The following is a 20,785-nucleotide window of genomic DNA, read 5'->3' on the forward strand; positions in this document are numbered from 1 at the left end:
AATATTATCATTCAGGAAGACTTACACCTCCTGTTGGCTTCTATAATCGGAAACACTCCTGAAGAAGTATGAAGAGACTGGCAACCTGGACATAGGCACCACATAATCTTCTTCTTTTGTATGGCATGTAAGTGTAGTGACGGTACGCGCTGACAAGGGGGGATCGTGCGAGAGCGCGTCGGGTGTGGCTACATCGCGTGGTATAGTGGTGACGCGCGCTGACAGTGATGGATCGTGTGGCAGCGCGTGGTGAGTGGTTGTGTGCGCTGACACAAGCTGGGAAAAAGGATCGTGTGGCAGCGCGTGGTGATTGGTCAACTAGGGTGGGTGCTCACATCGAGGTCCGCATAGGCTCCGTCTCCCCGGGAGCGGAGGACTATAAAAGGCGATGCGCGGGGGCGCTTGGGGAGTTGGTAACCAGTGAAGATCGAAGACGGAGTTGGAAGAGATAGGGCCCTGAGACCCCTAGTCCCGCTGTCCTTGTAAGGGCCGGGACCCTGTGTGGCTCAGAGGCGAGACCGTGGGACCCGCGGCCTGACGGCCTTGTGAGGGCGAGGCTGTGGGACCCAGTGGTCGGGACCCATACCCCAGCCGGGGTGGGTTCCCTGGAAGCTACGGGGCGGGAGAGCCCGTGTGTGTGTAGCCGGGGGAACCGCGTAGCGTAGGCTGCAGTTGGCCACACGTGTTAGTGGAGTGAAGTTGGTGTTAATAAAAGTGTGCTACCCGTCAAGTCGTCTCCCGCCGTAATTCCTACATTACATAAGTAACAGTGTGTGTAGATGTCATAGTTGAATGTTAAGTTCCTTCAACCAATCCAAGGCACCAGTCGATGCTCTATGGATTGCAACTATACTATGCTCTTGGAAGTGTTTGCCTTTAGGTGCCAATTAGTGAAGTATGCGGGCCGCATAATAGGGTAATTATACTCTGCCTGGTTGGAAAGGTGGCACAAGAATATAGAGCCTTTAGAATTTACATACTTCAGCCACAAGCCCAGGCATTACTGCAGAATCTGAGGGTCATCGGACCCACAAATAGCCACACAGTAAAGGTGTCTGCAAACTCTGTTGCTTCACACCTCCTGCATACATCAAAAACCCTGTCAGACAGATGCACCAGATTGGAGGTCCAGAAGAAATATCTCGTAAAATTACAGCAGAGCCCAGCGTCATCCCTCTATATATGCCCTATTTATGCTGAAGAGAATAAACGTGGCATATAGGCCACCACGAATCAGAAAGCTGCCAGCCCAGGTGGAAATTACCCAGGGCTCCTCAGAAATATAGGATTAAAAGCAACATCGTTGCTGACAGATCTGGTCATGGTAATCCACCATATAACACGGATCAAAACATCTATGTGTGTAACTTTTCATACAAAACATCTACTGCTGGGTGAAGGCTTCTCCACATCATATTGGTCATGGGGACTGTTTGACCATACTTCATACTGGTCAGTGAGGGTTGGCTCCATGAATGGCCGATTCTGATATCACTCACCACTGATGTTAGCCATGGTCGGGAATCAAACTCGGATATCTCGGTTCACAGCAGAGTGCACTAAACACATGCACCACCCCTCCACCTGTGCACACGGTCAACTGATGCATGTGTAGTGTCTTAAAAAAATACTCACACCGACATGTTGTAACAAGTCACCTGCTAACACTTTATTTCACCTGTTCTTGCGCCAGTTATAGGCACTCCTATCTGTAGGTCATATATACTTGACTTCTCCCCGCTCTTATCTATTCTGCACCTCACTTATCTTGAACTCAGCGACTCCGCACACAGCAGCTCTCAGCGACTCTGCACACAGCGTCTTCGCACTCAGCGATTCCGCACACAGCGACTTCGCACTCAACGACTCTGCACACAGCAGCTTCGCACTCAGCAACTCTGCATCTCCACCGCTGTCCTCACCTACGCTCCCTCATACCCGCTCACACATTTGTTCCGGGCGGGGGGTTCAGCCAACACCCGCCTGGCAACGGCGTGAGGGTTGAGGTACTGTTGACGGCTGGAGCGGCAGTGGCGAGATGTCTTCACTCTTGGTTCCCGGGCACAGTGGCGTAGCTACGATATTTTGCGCCCGGGGACGAACTATAAAATTGGCGCCCCCCCCCCCCCCCCCCCCCGTTTAATCACATACCAAAATGTAATTACATGACATGTAGGCTGTGTGTGGCGGGATATATAAACTTTTAGGTTGAGGTGTAGATTTGTGCAGTAGTTTCAGGCTGCCGCGCCCGCCGCAATAAGTTATAATGTAACATTGTAAGCCTCATTTTGGCGCCCCTTTTCCTTGGCGCCCGGGGACACATATACCCCCCTGCCCCCCCTTAGCTACGCCTCTGCCCGGGCAACAACCACCTCCGCTTACGCACACTCCCCTTATATATCCCCCCTCATTCCGAGTCCTCACGTGCTCCCTCTCAAGCTGCCGCCAGGCCGGCACCAGTTGCCCCATTAATCCCTTATCATCACCCCCCATCTCTTCGACACCAACCTCCGGTCACAGCTTACCCACCTATTCGACTTCGGGTGCACCCGCTTAACGGCGCGCACCACGTATATCTCTCGTCTGCACATGCATACAGTATACACCTAAGCTTGTTTTTAAATAGAACACTCCTATGTATGAAAATATACATTTTGACAATCGTATTGAGTATTGTGATGCTCAACATGATTTTGGTTTGAAAGAGATCACACATTTTACGGACAAAACATTTTCAGACAAGATGAATGTAATACCATAGTGTACTGAATATCATGAATGGCCTACATGGATTATTCATCATGAAGATTAGGTATTACCCAGGGTGTTTGATCAGAATTTAGTGAGGAGTTTGAGAACCTATCAGTCCTTATGGAGGCTTTCAGACTCCTTCATGAGTTTCACTGAACATTACATTTATACAGCAGCCTCGTGCCAGATAGTCACGCTTGACAGAACTGGTGAATATTTAATCTGTCAATAAAGACCGACAAACTCCTGAAAAATGGCTGTGATATTATAGGTAGTAGAGCATAGGGTGTATTTATGTTAATTCAATGTTTGTAAGCATGCCAAAAGTATCGTTGTGCCAACGTTGGCATGTGGTTGAAACCGTTTGATCAACGTTGGTCCAATGTTCCATGCTTGACTGGTTACAGCTCTATGCCATTCCACAGCTGGATAAAGGCCTCCCTATGCCTTGTTGGTCATGGGGAATGTTTGACCATACTTCACGAAGCCATCGGGGCGGGTTGGTGAAGAAACCTCTCCCTCTTCACCGGTTCAAACAAAAAAACCCAACACATTTGGGGTAATGCCCCTTTTTCATTGCACATTTAGTTTGTGCATTTTTTCTGCTTTGACAAATGGGGCATTGCTCAAAACGTTGTCTCATATATTTATAATTTAGAGGCAGTGTTGTTGACGAATTTACTACTATAATGAGCCAAGAATGTATGTGTCCTGCGTGTGACGTCACTCCACGTTGGCCAGCCCCCATCATTAACAATCATGAACAGGTGACGTCCTTCACATGGACCCCTCCCCCCTCATTAATAATCATGAGCAGGTGACGTCACTCCACATCGAACAGCCCTCCTCATTAATAAGCATGAACAGGTGACGTCCTCCAAATGGACACCCCCTCCAATTCATAATAATTAGCGGCTGACGTCACTCCACATGGGGGGGGGGGCGAGGCACCTCCTCCCCCCTCCTCGGCGTCAACTCACAACCCTCACTACAAAGGCAGAACCCTCACGTCACGTGATCTCCGTCACGCTGTTGAGACATCGAAGTAAAAAGGACGTCATGATGAACAAGGGATTATAACCTTTAAATTAAATAAGTCTGTGTCACCGCGGCCTTACAAATTGCACACGAATTGAGGCAATGAATATCAGGTCGCGGTCTGCTTTTCGCTTGCAAGTTTCAGATTTACTGAAATACACCCGTCCTTGGACGGGCAAAAGGCTAGTGTGTTTATATTTGTGTTGCTACGTGTGCTTGTGCACTGCTGTAAAATAGCAACAATAAATTGTGCTGTGGTTGGCCTCTCTTGAAACGGACGGGAAATTACCTACAAATGCATTTAAAACAAATGTCAAGTTCAAATTCATTTATTAGGTATAGCCCTGTGAGCCATTCGGCTCTTGAATCGGGTGCAACCGCAACAAACAAAAAACAAAAACATGAACAACAAACATCTTAAAGTGAATATGTGACTAAGTGCAAACAGAAAATTCAAGAAAAGACAGCAAAATATTGCAGAAAAAACACCGTACGCTGTGTGCAAAAATCCCAGTGGGATGCAAGTCAAACAACAACAACAGTCAGAATAAATAATTTCACCACAGAGTATAATATGTCAACTTCTCGGATACATGATAATTTATCCATATCTATTACGTTCTATAAACACAATTGACATTCATGATGCAATGCCAATGTATCAATGCAATGGCGCCTGCAGTATTTTAACTATGTATCGTTTTAAGTAATAAGTAATGCCCTTTTGATAATAAATATCGTAATGGTTGATGTTTGGTTTATCTATATTTTTTCATTACACTGTCCGTTGCAGAATTGTTATTAAACCAGTTGACATTTTAGCATTTAAATAACCTTTTACAGGACTACTATTGGCCTCACGTCACAGCACGGGACTTTCAAATCGCGTTTTTTTCCCACAGATTTTCTTTTGTCCGCTGCGGCTCGCCGTCTGCGGTCTTCGTTGGAAGATGGCGGCGCCCACGGTGCAGCTGAGCCACGTGGCCGCGAGCGCGACCCGGGCACCGCATGCGGTGTGCTGGGGCCGAAACGGCCTCGTGAGCTTCGGCTCGGCGAATTCTGTAGTACTCTACGTGCCCCAGGTTCGCGCAATTCCTTCGTTCTTTCGCTGATTGCATTTAAATAAGGTTTACGGTGTTGTGCCGTTGCGTTTGCGGCATTGCGCCTCATTTTTCCAGTCTCCGCTGGGCGAGTTTGTGTCGCTCATTCTTCCTGCTGATTGATTTTGTCGGGGGCTTTGTGTTGCAGTTGTGGTTATTTATTCTCACCAAGCACAGCCATCGGTTTGCTGTAACAGTTGCACGTTTCTAAAGGGCCGGACAGCGTCATTGCAAGATCACACATTTCATAACCACCAGTACGGAATACATGGTGTAAAAAACACATTTTGAATACTAATCGTGTACAACTTTTGCCTCTCAAAAGCTTAAATTAATAGAGATGACTTGTTTTGTTGCGAAGTCTGGAATTTCAGGAGGATCTGGCATTGGGATGTTTGACATGTGCGCGGAGAAAACTCTTTACCGAAAGAACCAAGAAGATGAATCCCTGCAGTCACGAAAGCTTTAAATCGAAATTCATACCAAGAGGATAACACTTTTAACATGCATTGAGTTGACCTAATATTGTAACCAGTCGGATATTTAATGTGCCACTAAAGTAGCTCTTAATGGACTCAGAACGTTTGTCGAGTTGGCTGCACCTGTCAAGCTGTCAACATCCAGAGGCACTGATTGGGTTGACTCGGTTGTTCGGTCCTCCGCCAGAAATTACCCGCTCAGAAACAACCCCCAACAAACGGCACCCATCACCGTCATCCAACTACTGTACCGATATAAACTTATTCTCGATTTAAAGCTTTCGTGACTGCAAGAATTTATACTCTTAGGTTTTTTCGGTAAAGTCACGTAGGGAAAAAATAAAATTAAAAGTTAATAAAAGTAATAATGAAATTTAAATAATAAATCGACGTTTCGGGGTCAACACAACTCTCCGTCATCAGGTGGAACCGTCACAGCTAAAATGATGCAGTAATTTTTGCTGTGACGGTCCCACCTGATGACGGAGACTTGTGTTGCCTCCGAAACGTCGTGATTTATTTGATTTTATTTCCATTATTACTTTTATTAACTTTTAATTTTATTTTTTACCTACGTGACTTTACAGAAAAAACCTAAGAGTACGATTTCAACTACCAATTCACAGTAATATCCTGACAATACTTTCAGGTAGTCTGCCATCCAAGAACAGTATTAACCAGGCGTCAACATTGCTTATGCTCCGTTGTAGATGTGTACACGGTTTTGCAAGGGTGCGAGTGAAACATCTTGGTGGACGTGCCTTCCAGACCAATGAACATAAATATGACGCAAAACATTCTTGATTTGCCTAAAATATCCAAAACAGACTTTTTTTCATGCACCATATCTATATTGTCAAATCTATCAAACGTCATCGCAACCCTTCTGACGACAGTATTCCTCAAATAACTTATGAAACTAAAGTTAATTTCTAGACAAAAAATACCGATGTGCCAATCCTCAAGTCATTAAATGTAAAATATGTTTAAAGAATGTAAAATATTTGACACGCTCAACACTGAAATGTGAACACAAGTGAAAAGCAACCAACACTGAAAAGGCGTCCTCGATAAACGCATTTTGTTCAAGGCTAGTGCAGGGGTTGCCGACCCCTGGGCTAGTGCTTGGGTAGTGTGATTCTTAAGAGGTGGGTTAGTATCTCATTGGCTAATGTGATCAACCATATTTTCGTATTTTACCTATGTTTACAGAGTCGATATTGGTGGTGGTAAGTGGCCTGGTTTATTCGTGGGGGCATTGTCACGACACATCAAGGGTGGAAAAAATAGATTTTTTTTGTGCAAAATTTATCGGGTTATTGGTGTTGTTAAAAAAACGATGTGTCGAAAAAAAACATGGTTTTAATCCGGAAAGTCAAGTTGTCAATTGTCGCCAGAGTAATCAGATTCGCTGTCCTCTTTGATCATCTCAACCGCGCCGTCGAAGAAGGCGTGAATGTTGCTCTTGATGAAGACGAGCTTCTCCACCGACTTCACGCTCGGGCTGTTGCTCACCTTAGAGTGAATGAAGGCCATGGTGGAAAAGTTCCTCTCAGATGCGGCACTGGACGTGGCAATGCTGAACAGATGACAATTTGCGACTTGTGGCTGGGCACCGCTCCTCCATTTGTACAACACGGCACTGAACAACTGCTGTACATGTTAATGTAATTGTTCGTGTCCCAGTAAATAATTGGCAATTGTGATTTTTTTACGTTGTTCAAATCTACTCGTCTTAAAACCGCTTCAGCTTAATGTCATTATAATCGTTACCGTATGCTGTTTGATGCGGGGAAAATTGCTTAAATGCTCCCATTGTTATGTACCACTACGACAGAGTGCAGACTGTAGTCGCAATGTAATATACACATGAATTGTAATGTTCACTTTCATTGGTTTAAAATATCGAAATATATGGAGGACTGCAGAGCTTGGGCATTTGTTGGTACCAGCTCACCACCTGGCTCCCTTCTAGCTTGAGATGCATTTTGCATGTATGGTACTGTTTACAACGAAACATTATTACTAATTTTGTGTGTTTTCAGAAGGAAAATTCTGCAGGGTTTGTTTACAGCACTCTAAATGAGCACACTCAACGAGTAAATTGTGTACATTGGATTCAAAAGAATGACCTGAGTAAGTTTTACTGCTTCACACCAAGTTACTTGAAATTTTACCAAGCTTATTACTCGGTTAATGGATTGCCGTGCATAAAACGGCTTTATTTCCTATTGTTCAGTGGTTTATTATTACAAAACTGTGTTGCGTTTTGTAATCCTGTTTAAGGTCCTGAAACAGAGCTCCTTTCAGGAGGGTCTGATCATATCGCCATCCTTTGGGTGAAGCAAAACTCTCAGGTTTGTACAATAATGTTGCTCGCTGCATATTGTTCACCTCACCCTACTGTTGTGTACATGTCCAGAATACAAAACGTGTTTTCGTGAATTTTTTAAATTAAAATCGGGTTCAAAGTTTAAACCCACTACAACTTATATATAAAGTATTGTTATATTGTCCTAAATTGCCACTACATATACAAAAATGTAAACAGTAACAGGCAAAAAAAAGAACGAAAAAAAATTCAGCCCTTAATCCACCGCTGGATTAAGGCCTCGCTGTGCCGTGTCAGTCATGTGGTTTGTTTAAACTAGACTTCACCACGCTGATCAGAGTAATGTGCGAGCCAATATGCCACTACACCTTTATAATGTTGGGCAAATTAGACATTACATCTATGCCATAACAGCGGTATTTAATACAAAACACCAATATAATATCAATAGCATGACTTAAGATATTACGTTTACTGGTTTTGTCTGTGATCCAAATAGAGCTGGGTTTATTCTTATTTTGTTTTTGTATTCCCCCCCCCCCCCACAATCTCATAAATCGACAGTTTAAATGCTCTGAAAAGTTACAAGGACACAAAGGGGCAGTGACAGCAGTGGACGGCCGTTCCCTGGCCTCCAGGCAAGATGAACCTGACGTTGTAATGCTTGTCACATCTGCTGCTGATTCCACCGTGCGGATTTGGCTTAGGCACGTTACAGAAGATGATGTTGCTGCATCCAAGGGTACATGCTTGCTCACAACTGTATAAGTTTGATTTTTACAAATTTAATACATATTTACCATTGAAGTCAAAGCCTAATTAGATCATAATTTTAATAACAGTTATTCACACCAGTGGGTCGCACAAAACTCTAGACATAATAGCTATCATTAAATGGCAAGCAGTCTGAGTGGAGAGCATGTATTAAAAGTAGAATAAAATATTACTTATTTTGCAGTAAATATTCTCTAATACATCACAGTACCACTAATAATACATGGCAGATTGATTTTTAGTCTTGTCTAATTAAAATGTTATATTATTATCCTTGAAGTTTTAAAATAGTTATGTTTAATGAATGATAACACATGCTTTTTCATACAATCCAGAAACATTAAACTAAATCTAATTAGCAGCCTATTCTTTGTTCCAACGATTGCGTGATCAAGTGGTCAGAGGTACGTGACACGTGCATTTGTGTTTGTAGTTGAATGCGTTCAAGAACTTTCATTTGGAACGGGATTCGCAATGGATATCTCTCTTGCCGAGTTACCAGGATCGAAAGGTGCGCTGTTTAATACAAGTACAGTTCTATATATTCTATATTTTAACAATACTGGGATAAAAAAACATTAAAAGCATGGTATTATTCTACAACACTAGGCTGATGTTGTTGAGCTGATATATTTATTCAGTCATTTACTTTTTTTGTCAACCAGAACCCATACTCGCCTGTGGAGGAGATGGTTGTAAATCGCAGCTGTATACTCAGCAATATGGGCAGGTGAGTAACTTTGTGTGGTTATCTGACATACATTTCTGAGCCAGGATAAAACACATTTGAAAAGTGAAAATTCCGTACCTAAACACAATAAGTTTTTTTTGTCAGTTTTTAAAGATAAGTAGAAATGATGGAAAGTTGAGACTTTACTAGATTGGGGTTCTTATAATATAAAAAGTACAGAAAATCGTTGGAGCTTGCTGTCCTCCCTTCTCCTTGTTTGAAATCTGTAAATACAGGGAGTAGTTTCACTCGGCTGAATCCTACATTTTATGCTCTGCTGCTGCCAAAATGATTTTACACCCCCCAGGGGTAATTGGTAGCTATGGTGAGCATCATTCACTGCTTTTCCAGGAAGAATTTCAGACTAATTTCTTGTTATTTGAAAGTGCTACTACTGCAGAAACAAAATGACTAAATGTGCAAATTGTGCTCTAAAGGTAACTAGACCACAATAGGTAACTTTAGGAAAAAATGGTATACCTTTCATTTTACACACCATTACCAGATGTGAACCAGTTATTCAGTACTGTACTGGGAAATAATTGAGTGATGTAAAATACAATTTATTTCCAAATGGAAATACGCACCGGCCTTTTCATTATATGAATAAAATATAATCAAGCGTACTCGAATTGTCAATGCAAAAATGCATTAAAATGACCCAAGGGCGCCTTATCTTTCGCCTGTGCTGCCTGGTTATTTGCAGGGCTTACTCTTGCCCGGGACCAGAAACCAATAGCTTTAAGGCAGCAATTGTTACATTCGAGTGAGTGGGTGCGACAAGGAGTGGGTGTTGGGTGAAAATTGGAGCAATAGTAGAGAGTGAGCGACAAGCAGAGGTGGTGTGCACATTTCTGTCAAGACGGTTAATTACATGTGTCCATCAATACAGGGGCCTTTATCGCTTTCTGCAGACGGTATGTGCCCTGCTGACAAATAGCTTTCACCTTGCTGCAGTATATGCATGTACATTCTTCCCCCAACCCCTCACTAGGGTTTGCTAAATTATGAATGATGGACAATTAGGCTGTAGAAAATTAGTTTCGGTCCCATGTTGTTGACCTGTGTTTATATAATAGTTGTGGTTGTGGGTGACCGCTTTCACTGAACAGACCAGACTTTTTTGTATTTATACCACAATATAGAAAACATTTGCATAATTTGGATACGTTGATAATGAAATGTTTTCGTGGTTGTTGTTGTTTGCATGCAAATGGATTTATATGTTTCACTGATGGTGCATAAAAGAAAATGGGGGGTTATGAATGTTTTATTGGAAAGTCCTTGATGAAGACTCGAAGCCTTTTAGATGAATCTGGCATTGGTCATTACTCAGGCCAACATATCACCATTCATTCTAATATACTGTTCCTAATATTTAGTGAGCTAAAATTTGGGCAAGGCATGAGTCTATTACAGTAGCCGTGTATATTGTTCAGTTATAAGACAGCGTTAATGGTGATACTCATGTTTTTGACCTTTGGTTTTGTACCACTGCCAACACAGTCTCTTAGGTGTCTTTTGATGCTGACTAATACACTAGTTTTCCACCGCTATCCTTCTTAGTTGTTGGAATGTCTTAAGCACAAGCAAATGTTTATAACATATATGTATACTCTTTGGTTCTTTCGGTAAATTCACGTAGGTAGAAAAAATAATAGATCACGACGTTTCGATCGCAACACAAGCGACTGTCTTCAGGTGACTTTTGTATTTTTTTTTGGGGGGGGGGGTGCGCATTAATGGATATATTTTTCACGCAAGTGAGCGGTGACGTCACATCTGTGATGTCACCCGCATGTGGTAGCGTGACGCAGTGTGCCTGCTGACGTCACGCACCCCCCCCCCCAACCCTCCGTGTCGGCCGTGTATCCCGCACAAATGCGCGGCTTGGGGGGGGGGAATAGGTAACAAACTTTTAATTTGTCATGTGGCTAGCTCCCATACTGTACACAATGTAAAACGTATAAAAATTTACTTTCGTATTTTTTGGGGGGGGGGGGGTAATTACCATGAAGTGTGTGGCGAGAATCGATATCTGGTGAGCGTTTGTGGTATCGATTTAACGGGAATAGGCAGATTCTAAAGAAATCTACAACCTTCGATTCTTTTGCGCGATCTAAAGAATGGAATTTTGGCGCCCGAGCCTACGTTTTTTTTCAGCCGCGCATTGGGTTTTATTTTAATTTGTATTAATGAGTTAATGATCAAAGTTAATTTTTCATTTGTATATGTTTTTAAGTTTTGAGAAGTTTTTCAATATATTTTTTCCCCCGGGCAACACCGGGTGCATCCCGCTAGTTGCTTATAAATCTTAAAAAAAATTGTTAATAACTTTTTGAGGCCATGGGAGGGCAGCACAATTCTACGATTTATACCATTTTAGGCATCTAATATGTATTGTCCTTGCACCACTGTTTCTCAGAAATTCTAAAATGTTTTGCAAAAACACGTGCAGATTATTAGATTTAGTATAGGCAAATAAAAGTTTTAAAATGACCAAGATTTTACGGCAAGTCGACTTACAAATGGGTTCCGTTTCTGAGGCCGTTCATAAGTTGAACGGTTCGTAAGTCGGCACACAATGTACTGTTTTTAAATGCAAAAACGGTCCTCGTTATAAAGCAAGGATTGTTAAACTCACAAATATGCAGAAATATTGTACATTCGCATGTAACACTGTAAATAGTTCCCCAGTTCGGCTCGCAAGTGCGAATCCACATTGGCAAATCATATGGTAAAAAATGTATATCTTATGGGAGCTTATTCATCAGTGCGGTTGTTCGTAATGCACGTGTGTACTGTATAAACTAAATGATATATAAATAACCTTAAAAGGCAGTTATTTGACAGTGTCTTAACAAAACTATTTTATAGCTATGGTATACACTTGTAATCAATTACCCCTCCCCATCGATTAATTGTCACGATTCAGGGATGTGATTTGGTTTGAGATTGGTTATTTCGTGTAATTCCTTTTCACCATTTCAAGTTGTATTGTCAAAAACATTTTTTAGCTTCATAAGTCTAAATGCTATTTTTAAAAAATTAAATTAGCATTTAATTTGAACAAATGAAAATTGTCGACTTTTTTACACATTTGAACGAAACGCATCGTGACATGCCTAATAAGCTTAAACATTTAAAGTCTGGAATTTTAATGGGTGTGTGCTGGTGTTTCAAGTGCTAAAAAGCATGCTCTCCAGAGAGCAATAAAGTGTGTTTAAGTGCAGGATTGCATTGTATGTTTGTGTGCGCTGGCCGCTGGCCCCCATGGTACTGGTGGACGGACGAAAGCGTGAGCGTGTAGCTTTGGTGAGCAGAGATTTAATAGATTTGATTGTCAAGTTATTTCTCCTTTTGGAAAGACTTGCTCGTCCAATGGCATTTAGGTTCTCCAAGCTGATGCGCTGATGGGATATGATGATTAATGCAACTAATTTCTGTTACAGCTAAGGATTCTCAGCTTTCTCCGAGGAGAGGGTCTGGTGCCTTTTGGGAGAGGCGTACATTGTGTGTAGTTCTTTAGGTTCATGCCCATAACATAGAATATTATAATTGTGTTTGTTATTTTGCATGTGAACAATTTGGCGCATATTCACATCTCGGTGTCCCGAATCCCACAAGTTGTTTAAGCCAGTGATACTGCGACCTTGTTCCATGTACAGGGCCTCCATAAAGGTACCGTCATTTATCAAAGAAGAAGAATTAGACATGCATGGTTTAATCATTTTTTGAATATTCCTTATTTAATTATACCGAAACGCTTGAGTTATATTCAGCAGTAAATAACAAGCATTGGAAACAATTGTAGCTCATATCTTGACGAACAATCTGGGACTCAAAAATATTGATGGTATGTATGTCGCCAATATTTCTAAGCGACTTAGCATTGATGTTTCAGTTTCAGTTTAATTTATCGGCTCTTGATTTGGGTTCAACCTTAACAAACAATAAAATTACAAGATACACCTAAAATTCATTGTACACATCTGAACATCACATACGTAAACAATAAAATCCTACAGAAAAAGCACAACCCATCCATGCTGCGTACAGAAAGTGCAAAAAAATCCATTTCGATGTTTAATCCCAATAACAATCATAATACAATACAGATAAAAATGTTAAGTGGTGCCTGTCTCCTGTTTACATTCCTGAGCCAGTGGTGTAAATTCTGCATCCCCACGGCATGGGGTGAGTTTCTCCTTGGGACAACTGTTGTCGACTTCCCCGTAAAGTTTCGCTCGCGTTATCGTCAATGGAGGGATGACTGGCTGAGTCAACCCCCTACCAGGATTTGAATTGGTATCCCGATTGCGAACCGCTTGCTTTATTGCTGAACTACCTGACCAGAAATGCCATTGATAGGCAAGTATGGCTTTAGATGGATGAAACGCCAGAAATAACATCTTCATATTACCAAATGTGTGCATAGTTTTATAGACCTAGCTCAAACTTCTGTCTTAACTATAATTGTTTAGTAATGGATGGTGCCTTAATGTATACCTTGTACTTTGTATGACTGGAAAAGGGAATTGCTATTTTTAGAAGATCACTCATCACTGCTTTAAATTTCAGCAGTTGACACTGCAATAAGTGTTTGGACCAGATGTGTAATGACCACAGTGTAGATTTAATGGATTACAGGCACTAGTCACGCACATTTTTATCTCTATATAACAATACGCGTGTTCGTTTGTAACACACCGGGATGACTACACGTGAGATTGGGGTGGGGTTGTGAGGAGAGGGGGTGATGACGTCACGGGACGTGGAGAGAGAATGGGGATTGTGACATCACGAGTACTGGGGTGGTGAGTTGGAGTAGAGGGGTGATGACGTCATGTGACACTGGGGAGGTGAGGGAGAGGTGTCATGACGTCAATAGACGCTGGGGAGGTGAGGGGTCATGACGTCGCATGACACTAGTAACATCGGCACCGTAAGTAGCCAACCACGCTCATAGTGAGGTGGAGGAGAGGGATGATGACGTCACGTGAAATTAGAGTGATGTGAGACGGGGTTTATGACGTTATGCGGTGTAGAAGGTGGTGAGGAGAGGGGGAGAGTGATGTCACGTGACACTTGAGAGTTAGGGGGGTAATGACGTCACAACGCGAGATTGGGGACAGGTGGTGAGGAGAGGGTGCTAAGACAAGGGTTTGATGACGTCACACGACATGGGTGAGGTGAAGTCGACGGAGTGATGACGTCAAGAGGTTGCTCATGTCATGCGGGATTTGGGTGAGACAAGGAGAGGGGGTGAATAATTGTTATTCTTCAGCATACATGAAAAAAAACTATATTTTCATGTAAAATCATCAGTCTCTCTACATATTCGCCATCCTTTTACTGCAGAAGTTTCATGGGTTCCTAGTCGTAAACAATATAATAAATGGCTCACCCTTAAACAAATTTTACTTACAATGTGATGGTCGTCATCCTTCTCTGTTTATTGTTTTTTTTTTAAACCATTAGATGTGCATGGCATATTCTGGACTTCTCTGGGTAGAAGGACCATCTGGTTTTCAGTCCGTTTGTAATTAATAAAAAGTATTTGCTTTTATACTTTCAATACACACGTACTCTGATACATCACAAGGAGACTTGAAGCGCGACATCCAGTGCGGTTTTTGCAAGAGGCTATAACACTTTAAAATTAAATGCTGATTCCAGCTGAGAAAACATCACGCGGATTATTCACCTTTATTGATTCTTCACATTAATTTTTTTATAGGTTTCTAAAGTTTACATTTGGTTTGGTGGGTTCTGAGGAGAAGGTCGAAATATTTATTGTGTTACCGTGGCAGGTTTTTGATGCACTACATGAACAACTTTGGGCGAGTAGAGGTGGTCGGAACTTTGGTGTTCAGATGAATGTTTCAGGCAAGAGTAATGATTGCATTACTTAAGAGCTATACTTTAACAAAACAACTACAGAGCAAGTTAACCTTGAGCACAGGTACATGCCAAGAAGAGGAGGGATTTTATGTTTGGAGAGGGTAAATACCAATGAGGAAGTTTGTATAGACGGTGGATGGAAGCTTTGCAAACATAACTAAGAAGATACTGTAATGCCTTAGTGGAGCATGTGTGTCAGAGAGGGTGGATGGTCTGTTAACGAGACTACCATTGGAGTGCGCATCGAAAGGCTGGAGACCAAGGGTAAGAATTAAGCCAAATAGTGGGATATTGTAACAAGATATGTGGGTGGGTCTCATGTCTACTGTGTAATGGTTGACTTTCAGGAAAAATAAAAGAGATGACCAGGTGTGGTGGCTTCAGCAGTGTTGGCCATAATGACCTCTAGATCTTGAGCATGACTGGCAACGCAATTTCTTAATGCAGGAGTTTCCTTTTGTAGTTGTACTACAATAGGGCCTATGGCCAAATCTTATACATTACATTCTAGGTTATAGTCCCTTTCGCTAACAAATTTCAGACAACTCCTCATTAACGATGGTTTCCTTCTCCCATAACGAGGATGGAGGGTTTGAGTTAGGGTGTTTCCATGTACATGACTTTTATATGTTTTCATAGAGCATAGCTCTTGCTTAATAATATGATTTTGCATTGGCTCGTGCCTAAAATGTGTGTTTTATCTAGAAAAAATATAACTTGATCTTGTGATTCCAAGTTGTGCTGTTCTTTGCGCTGGTGCAACTGGTCCTTATTCTAAAAAATAACTCCAAAATACTCTTTGGTTCTTTCGGTAAAGTCACGTAGGTAGAAAAAATAATAGATCACGACGTTTCGATCGCAACACGTTTCGATCGCAGAGAGAGAGACAAACAGAGAGAGACACAGAAACAACGAAAGCTTCAAATTAAGATTGAACCACCTCTACGGGGAGGATTTCCACACAACTCATCTTTGGAAGAACGTGTTAGCTGAGTTGCATTGCATTACGTTTCTAAGTTTACTAGGTTTGATTTCTCAAGTTCTAGATTTGAATTGATTTCTCAAGCTTCTAATTTCTCTCCCCCTGCTGCAGATCCCATCCCCCCCTTGTTTCTCATTGACATGCTAATTTATCTGCCCCACCCCCCCCTCTCGATATACCTCGTCACAGAGGCGTTGTTTCTCTGTGTGTCTCTCTGCGTGTGTCTCTCTATGTGTCTCTCCTGTGTGTCTCTCTCTCTCTCTCTGGTTGTCTCTCTGTGTGTTTGTCTCTGTGTGTGTCTCTTTCTCTGTGTTTGTGTCTCTCTCCGTGTCTGTGTTTGTTTCTCTCTCTGTATATGTGTCTCTCTCCGAGCTTGCATTTACATACAGTTCTCACTTGATGACGGTTGCTTGTGTTGCAATCGAAACGTCGTGTAATTGTATTTATTTATTTCTACGTGACTTTACTGAAAGAATCAAAGAGTATTAATGGCTTGATGTGTAACCTGCCATCCCACATAATTCATCATGAACAAAAGGCTGATTTTAATTTACCCTGAAATTGTAACTCCTTTTTTTGCATTTGTTGCTGAGTCATGCATGTTGCAGCAGCCTACACTACCCAATGAACTATTTCAAATTAATCTGTTCAAAAATAATTATAGTTCAGGACATTGCTAAAAGATAATTTTCAAGTAAGTTACAATGGTGTTCCAACGTGTGCACATAATAGTAAATGTGCTGTGCTATTTTAAACACTCTTAATTTCGATTGCTTCAGAAATTTCCATAATGGTGATTGACACTTAATATTTATTTTACTGCAGTTTGTCCAGCAGCAGTTGTTAGTTGGACATGAGGACTGGATTCAAGGCCTGGAGTTTGTTCAAGAAGGTATGAACTGAGACAAATGGGTCCGATGGCACCAGACGCAAATGTAACACAAAACGTTTCATCCATTTTGTTGGAACATTTTTAATTCCTCTGCTGTTTAATTTAAAACAAGACCGTGCCTTCTCTCCTGGCTTGCTTGTTGCCGTGTGCCGTGCAATTATAATTAAATTACATCTTAAGCCACGTTTACAATATTTTCTATCCTTAAGTGACTTTCTATTTTGTGTTCTTCTGGTAAAAATATTGAGAAGATTATCTGCAGAATAATTCAATTGCACTTTGTGAATTTTGCTTCTGGGCAATGCTTTTTCAAAGTTAATTTGATGTGTAAAATGTTTCTGCAAGCACACATCTTCCTTTATTGCCATTCACATGATGTTTATTGTTTCACACACTAGATTTGAACATACAAGACCAGATACATATTTCACGATTCCATTGCTGCTGTAGATAATACCCAATATTATAGCCTAACGGTCCAGCATGTACATGAAAATACCATTAAATGCAACACATTTATCAGTTAATGTGTTTTTATAAACAAAATTTGTAATCTAATCTAATATAAAATAGAACTGAATGGTAATATCAGTATTTATGACACTACTTATTGCTTAGTCTGAATGAAATGAGCTGTGTTATTAATTACATAATTAGATGCCAATCATTTATACATTTGCCATCCATAAATTAGTATTTGCATAATGCATTTAAAACATCAAATGCCATATTGCTGATAAGTAATTAGCAATAACAATTCCATTTGTGCTTTTCTGGAATACACGCTGGAGCAGTCTCTAAACCTGTTTGCTTTTCCTGCTGTGAGGGAAGCATGGTTTTTCCATTCTTCATGGCAGAATGAAGTTAAGCCAGAGAGGCTACACTGTGCGATGAATGTAGCTGCTTAAAAACAATGTAAGAGCAGAGATAAGTAAGGTAGTTTGAGTGCTTTGATAAATTGTGTTTCTTGCACAAACTTTTTCCTCAGACACTTGAGTTTAATGACCGGCCTACTGAGATTGCAGGCAATTTGGGTGGGACCACATTTCTCGTGCCATTTTCCCACTATTCTTACACCATGCCCGACCTTGTTAAGGCGGGTATAATATATGCAGCTTGTCTTTTTCTTGGTTCTTTCGGTAAAGTCACGTAGAAGGGAAATAATAAAATAATAAAAATAAAACAATAAAATTCTCACGACGTTTCGATTGCAACACAAACAATCATCAGGTGTGAAAAACCACAGCAAGAAAATTTGAAAAAAGTTGCGTTTTTTTTTCTTAACGTGATCACCACGGACAGCAACTAGCGGTTGTTCAGACGTACGAGCCCATCTATGCTCGGAACGGAGGAGGGGGGGGAGAAGGATAATGGAATACGGTCTGAAAGTCACCGTAAGTTGAGACACAATCAATTAAGACCCGAAATGGTTTATCACATCGTTCCAATGATTGCTAAGCCAGAATCCATCTTCTCGGTTGAACTTGTCTCTGTGTTTGGATATGTGGATAGCCTCATGAACGAATCTCTCATGGTAGCCAGATGGCTTGCAGAGAACCTCTGTCTTGGAGAAGTCAATGTCATGTGAGCCCACTGAATTATAACAGTGGTCTGCCACGGCTGAGGTGTTGGTCCTACAGTGTTTTAGGTCTGCTTTGTGTTCACGGATGCGGTCCGAGACATGTCGTTTGGTTTCTCCAATGTAACTGCTACCACAGAGGAAACTTCGTTTGTAGACACCAGGGTACTGTATGTCTGGAATCACATCTTTTACAGACGGGACCAGATCACGGATTTTATGTACTGTGTTGAATCGGACCTGGAGCTTGTGTTTATTCAAGATTTTGGAGATCTTTTTTTGTGACCTCCGCAATGTAGGGTAAGGTCATGGTTTTGAATGGCTCTTCAAAAGGGTCTTTCTTCATGGTTGGAGTGATGGCTTTGCGGATTGTGTAGTCGGAGTAACCATTAGCCCTGAGAGCTTGGTGTACGTGCTTGAGTTCATTGGCCATGTGTTCCTGGTCGAAGATGCATTGGGCTCTATGGTGTAGAGTCTTGATGAGGGAATTCTTCTGGGATGGATGGTGGTGGGAATCTGGTTTTAGGTAAGCATCTATATGAGTAGTTTTCCTTTAGACAGAGTGGCTCATTGAACCATCAGGTCTCTTTTTTTATTAGGACATCCAAAAAAGGTAGCTTGCCATCTTTTTCGACTTCCTTGGTAAATCTGATAGCTGGGTGTATGGAATTGATGTGGTCGAGGAATTGGTCTAGAGCAGGCCGGCCATGTGGCCAGATGACAAAAGTGTCATCCACGTACCTTTTCCATAAGGTCGGGCATAGAGTGGCAGTCTGGATGGTGTCAGTCTCAAATTTATCCATGAAAACGGCTACAACCGGAGATAGGGGGGAGTCCATTGGGTTGCCCTCAGTTTGTTTGTAGAAAGTTCCATTCCAGGTGAAGTATGTGTTGAAGTCACGTAGAAGGGAAATAATAAAATAATAAAAATAAAACATAATAAAATACAATTCTCACGACGTTTCGGCCACAACGCAAGCAGCCGTCCTCAGGTGAAGAACAGATCTGTCGGAAAGACAGCACCTGAATGAACACCACCAAGCTTGGCAGCGTATATTTAAGCTGGGTTAGAGGAGGAAGGGCTCCTTGACTAAGGAATTTGCATATCAACAGAGGAATTTAGCATATTTATGGAAAATGCAGATATGGGATGAGTCACTACTTGTGGAATGCGTAGGAGGTGGGGGGGGGGGTCTCAAAGTCATTATGCCCCTGCATCATGTAGGATTAGCAGCAACAAAGGGAGGAAGTAGGGTTAGCAGTAATAAAGAGAAGGAATTTTAATAGTAAGGAGCTGACTTTGGCTCCATGGAGTAAATGCAGCATTCAACTCTTATTATCCACATATCTCTCTGACACTCCTATTTAAGTGTATGAAGAAGGGCCATTGCCTGAAACATCTATTATATATTATTTTCCTTTTAAGGCCACAATGTTATTGACGAAGGTGTTGAGCATTTTTTTCTTTTTCTGACCCTAACTAACCCTTTGGTATTTCTTGTTGAGCTCTAAAATAGAGGCTGTGTGTTGGTGCTCGTCTGGCCCTGGTGTGGTTTGCGGTGTGAGTAGATGGAGGCGATCTCTTACTGGCCAGCTGCTCGCAAGACTGCATGATCCGCCTATGGAGAGTCTCCCCAAAGTCACCCGGAGAGGAGCTGGCTTTTCCACGACAGGAAGAAGGGGTCCTAAAACTGAAAGAAAATACCTTCTCTGTCCTGACAAGTGGTAACTTTGAGAAATATTAAACCAATATTAGCTTCTTCTTGGTTCTTTCGGTAAAGTCACACAGAAGGGAAGCAATAAAACAACAAAAACAAAACACAATAAAACAACTCTCACGACGCCTCGCCCACAACGCAAGCAGCCGTCCCCAGGTGAAGACCAGGTCTGTCAGACGCTGTCTCCCCGACAGACCTTGTCTTCACCTGGGGACGGCTGCTTGCGTTGTGGCCGAGGCGTCGTGAGAGTTGTTTTATTGTGTTTTGTTTTTGTTGTTTTATTACTTCCCTTCTGCGTGACTTTACCGAAAGAACCAAGAAGATGAATCCCTGCAGTCACAAAAGCTTTAAATCGAAATTCAATATTAGCTTACTCTTTGGTTCTTTCGGTAAAGTTACGTATAAAGAGAAAATAATAAATTAAATACTAGCATACGACGTTTTGATTGCAACACAAGCAATCATCATCAGGTATAAATGAAATAGAAACACAAATCTAGTATACT

At 41.7% G+C, this 20,785-nt stretch overlaps 1 protein-coding gene across 2 annotated transcripts in view; it reads left to right on the top strand.

Annotated features, from left to right (window-relative positions):
- The first annotated feature begins 4,679 nt into the window (after window positions 1–4,679).
- ELP2 (elongator acetyltransferase complex subunit 2) overlaps window positions 4,680–20,785 on the top strand; it is a 49,173-nt gene continuing 33,067 nt past the window's right edge. For both annotated transcript variants that reach the window (XM_061555675.1, XM_061555676.1), the window contains exons 1-8: window positions 4,680–4,871; window positions 7,414–7,504; window positions 7,655–7,725; window positions 8,265–8,442; window positions 8,908–8,985; window positions 9,140–9,204; window positions 16,916–16,982; window positions 20,131–20,286. In XM_061555675.1, coding sequence (XP_061411659.1) covers window positions 4,740–4,871; window positions 7,414–7,504; window positions 7,655–7,725; window positions 8,265–8,442; window positions 8,908–8,985; window positions 9,140–9,204; window positions 16,916–16,982; window positions 20,131–20,286 — 838 coding nt within the window. In that variant the 5' untranslated portion in view covers window positions 4,680–4,739. The remainder of the gene's footprint in view (window positions 4,872–7,413; window positions 7,505–7,654; window positions 7,726–8,264; window positions 8,443–8,907; window positions 8,986–9,139; window positions 9,205–16,915; window positions 16,983–20,130; window positions 20,287–20,785) is intronic.

This window comes from Lethenteron reissneri, chromosome 21 (assembly GCF_015708825.2).
Source record: "Lethenteron reissneri isolate LAM-NWPU_2019-01 chromosome 21, ASM1570882v1, whole genome shotgun sequence".
NCBI lineage: Eukaryota > Metazoa > Chordata > Hyperoartia > Petromyzontiformes > Petromyzontidae > Lethenteron > Lethenteron reissneri.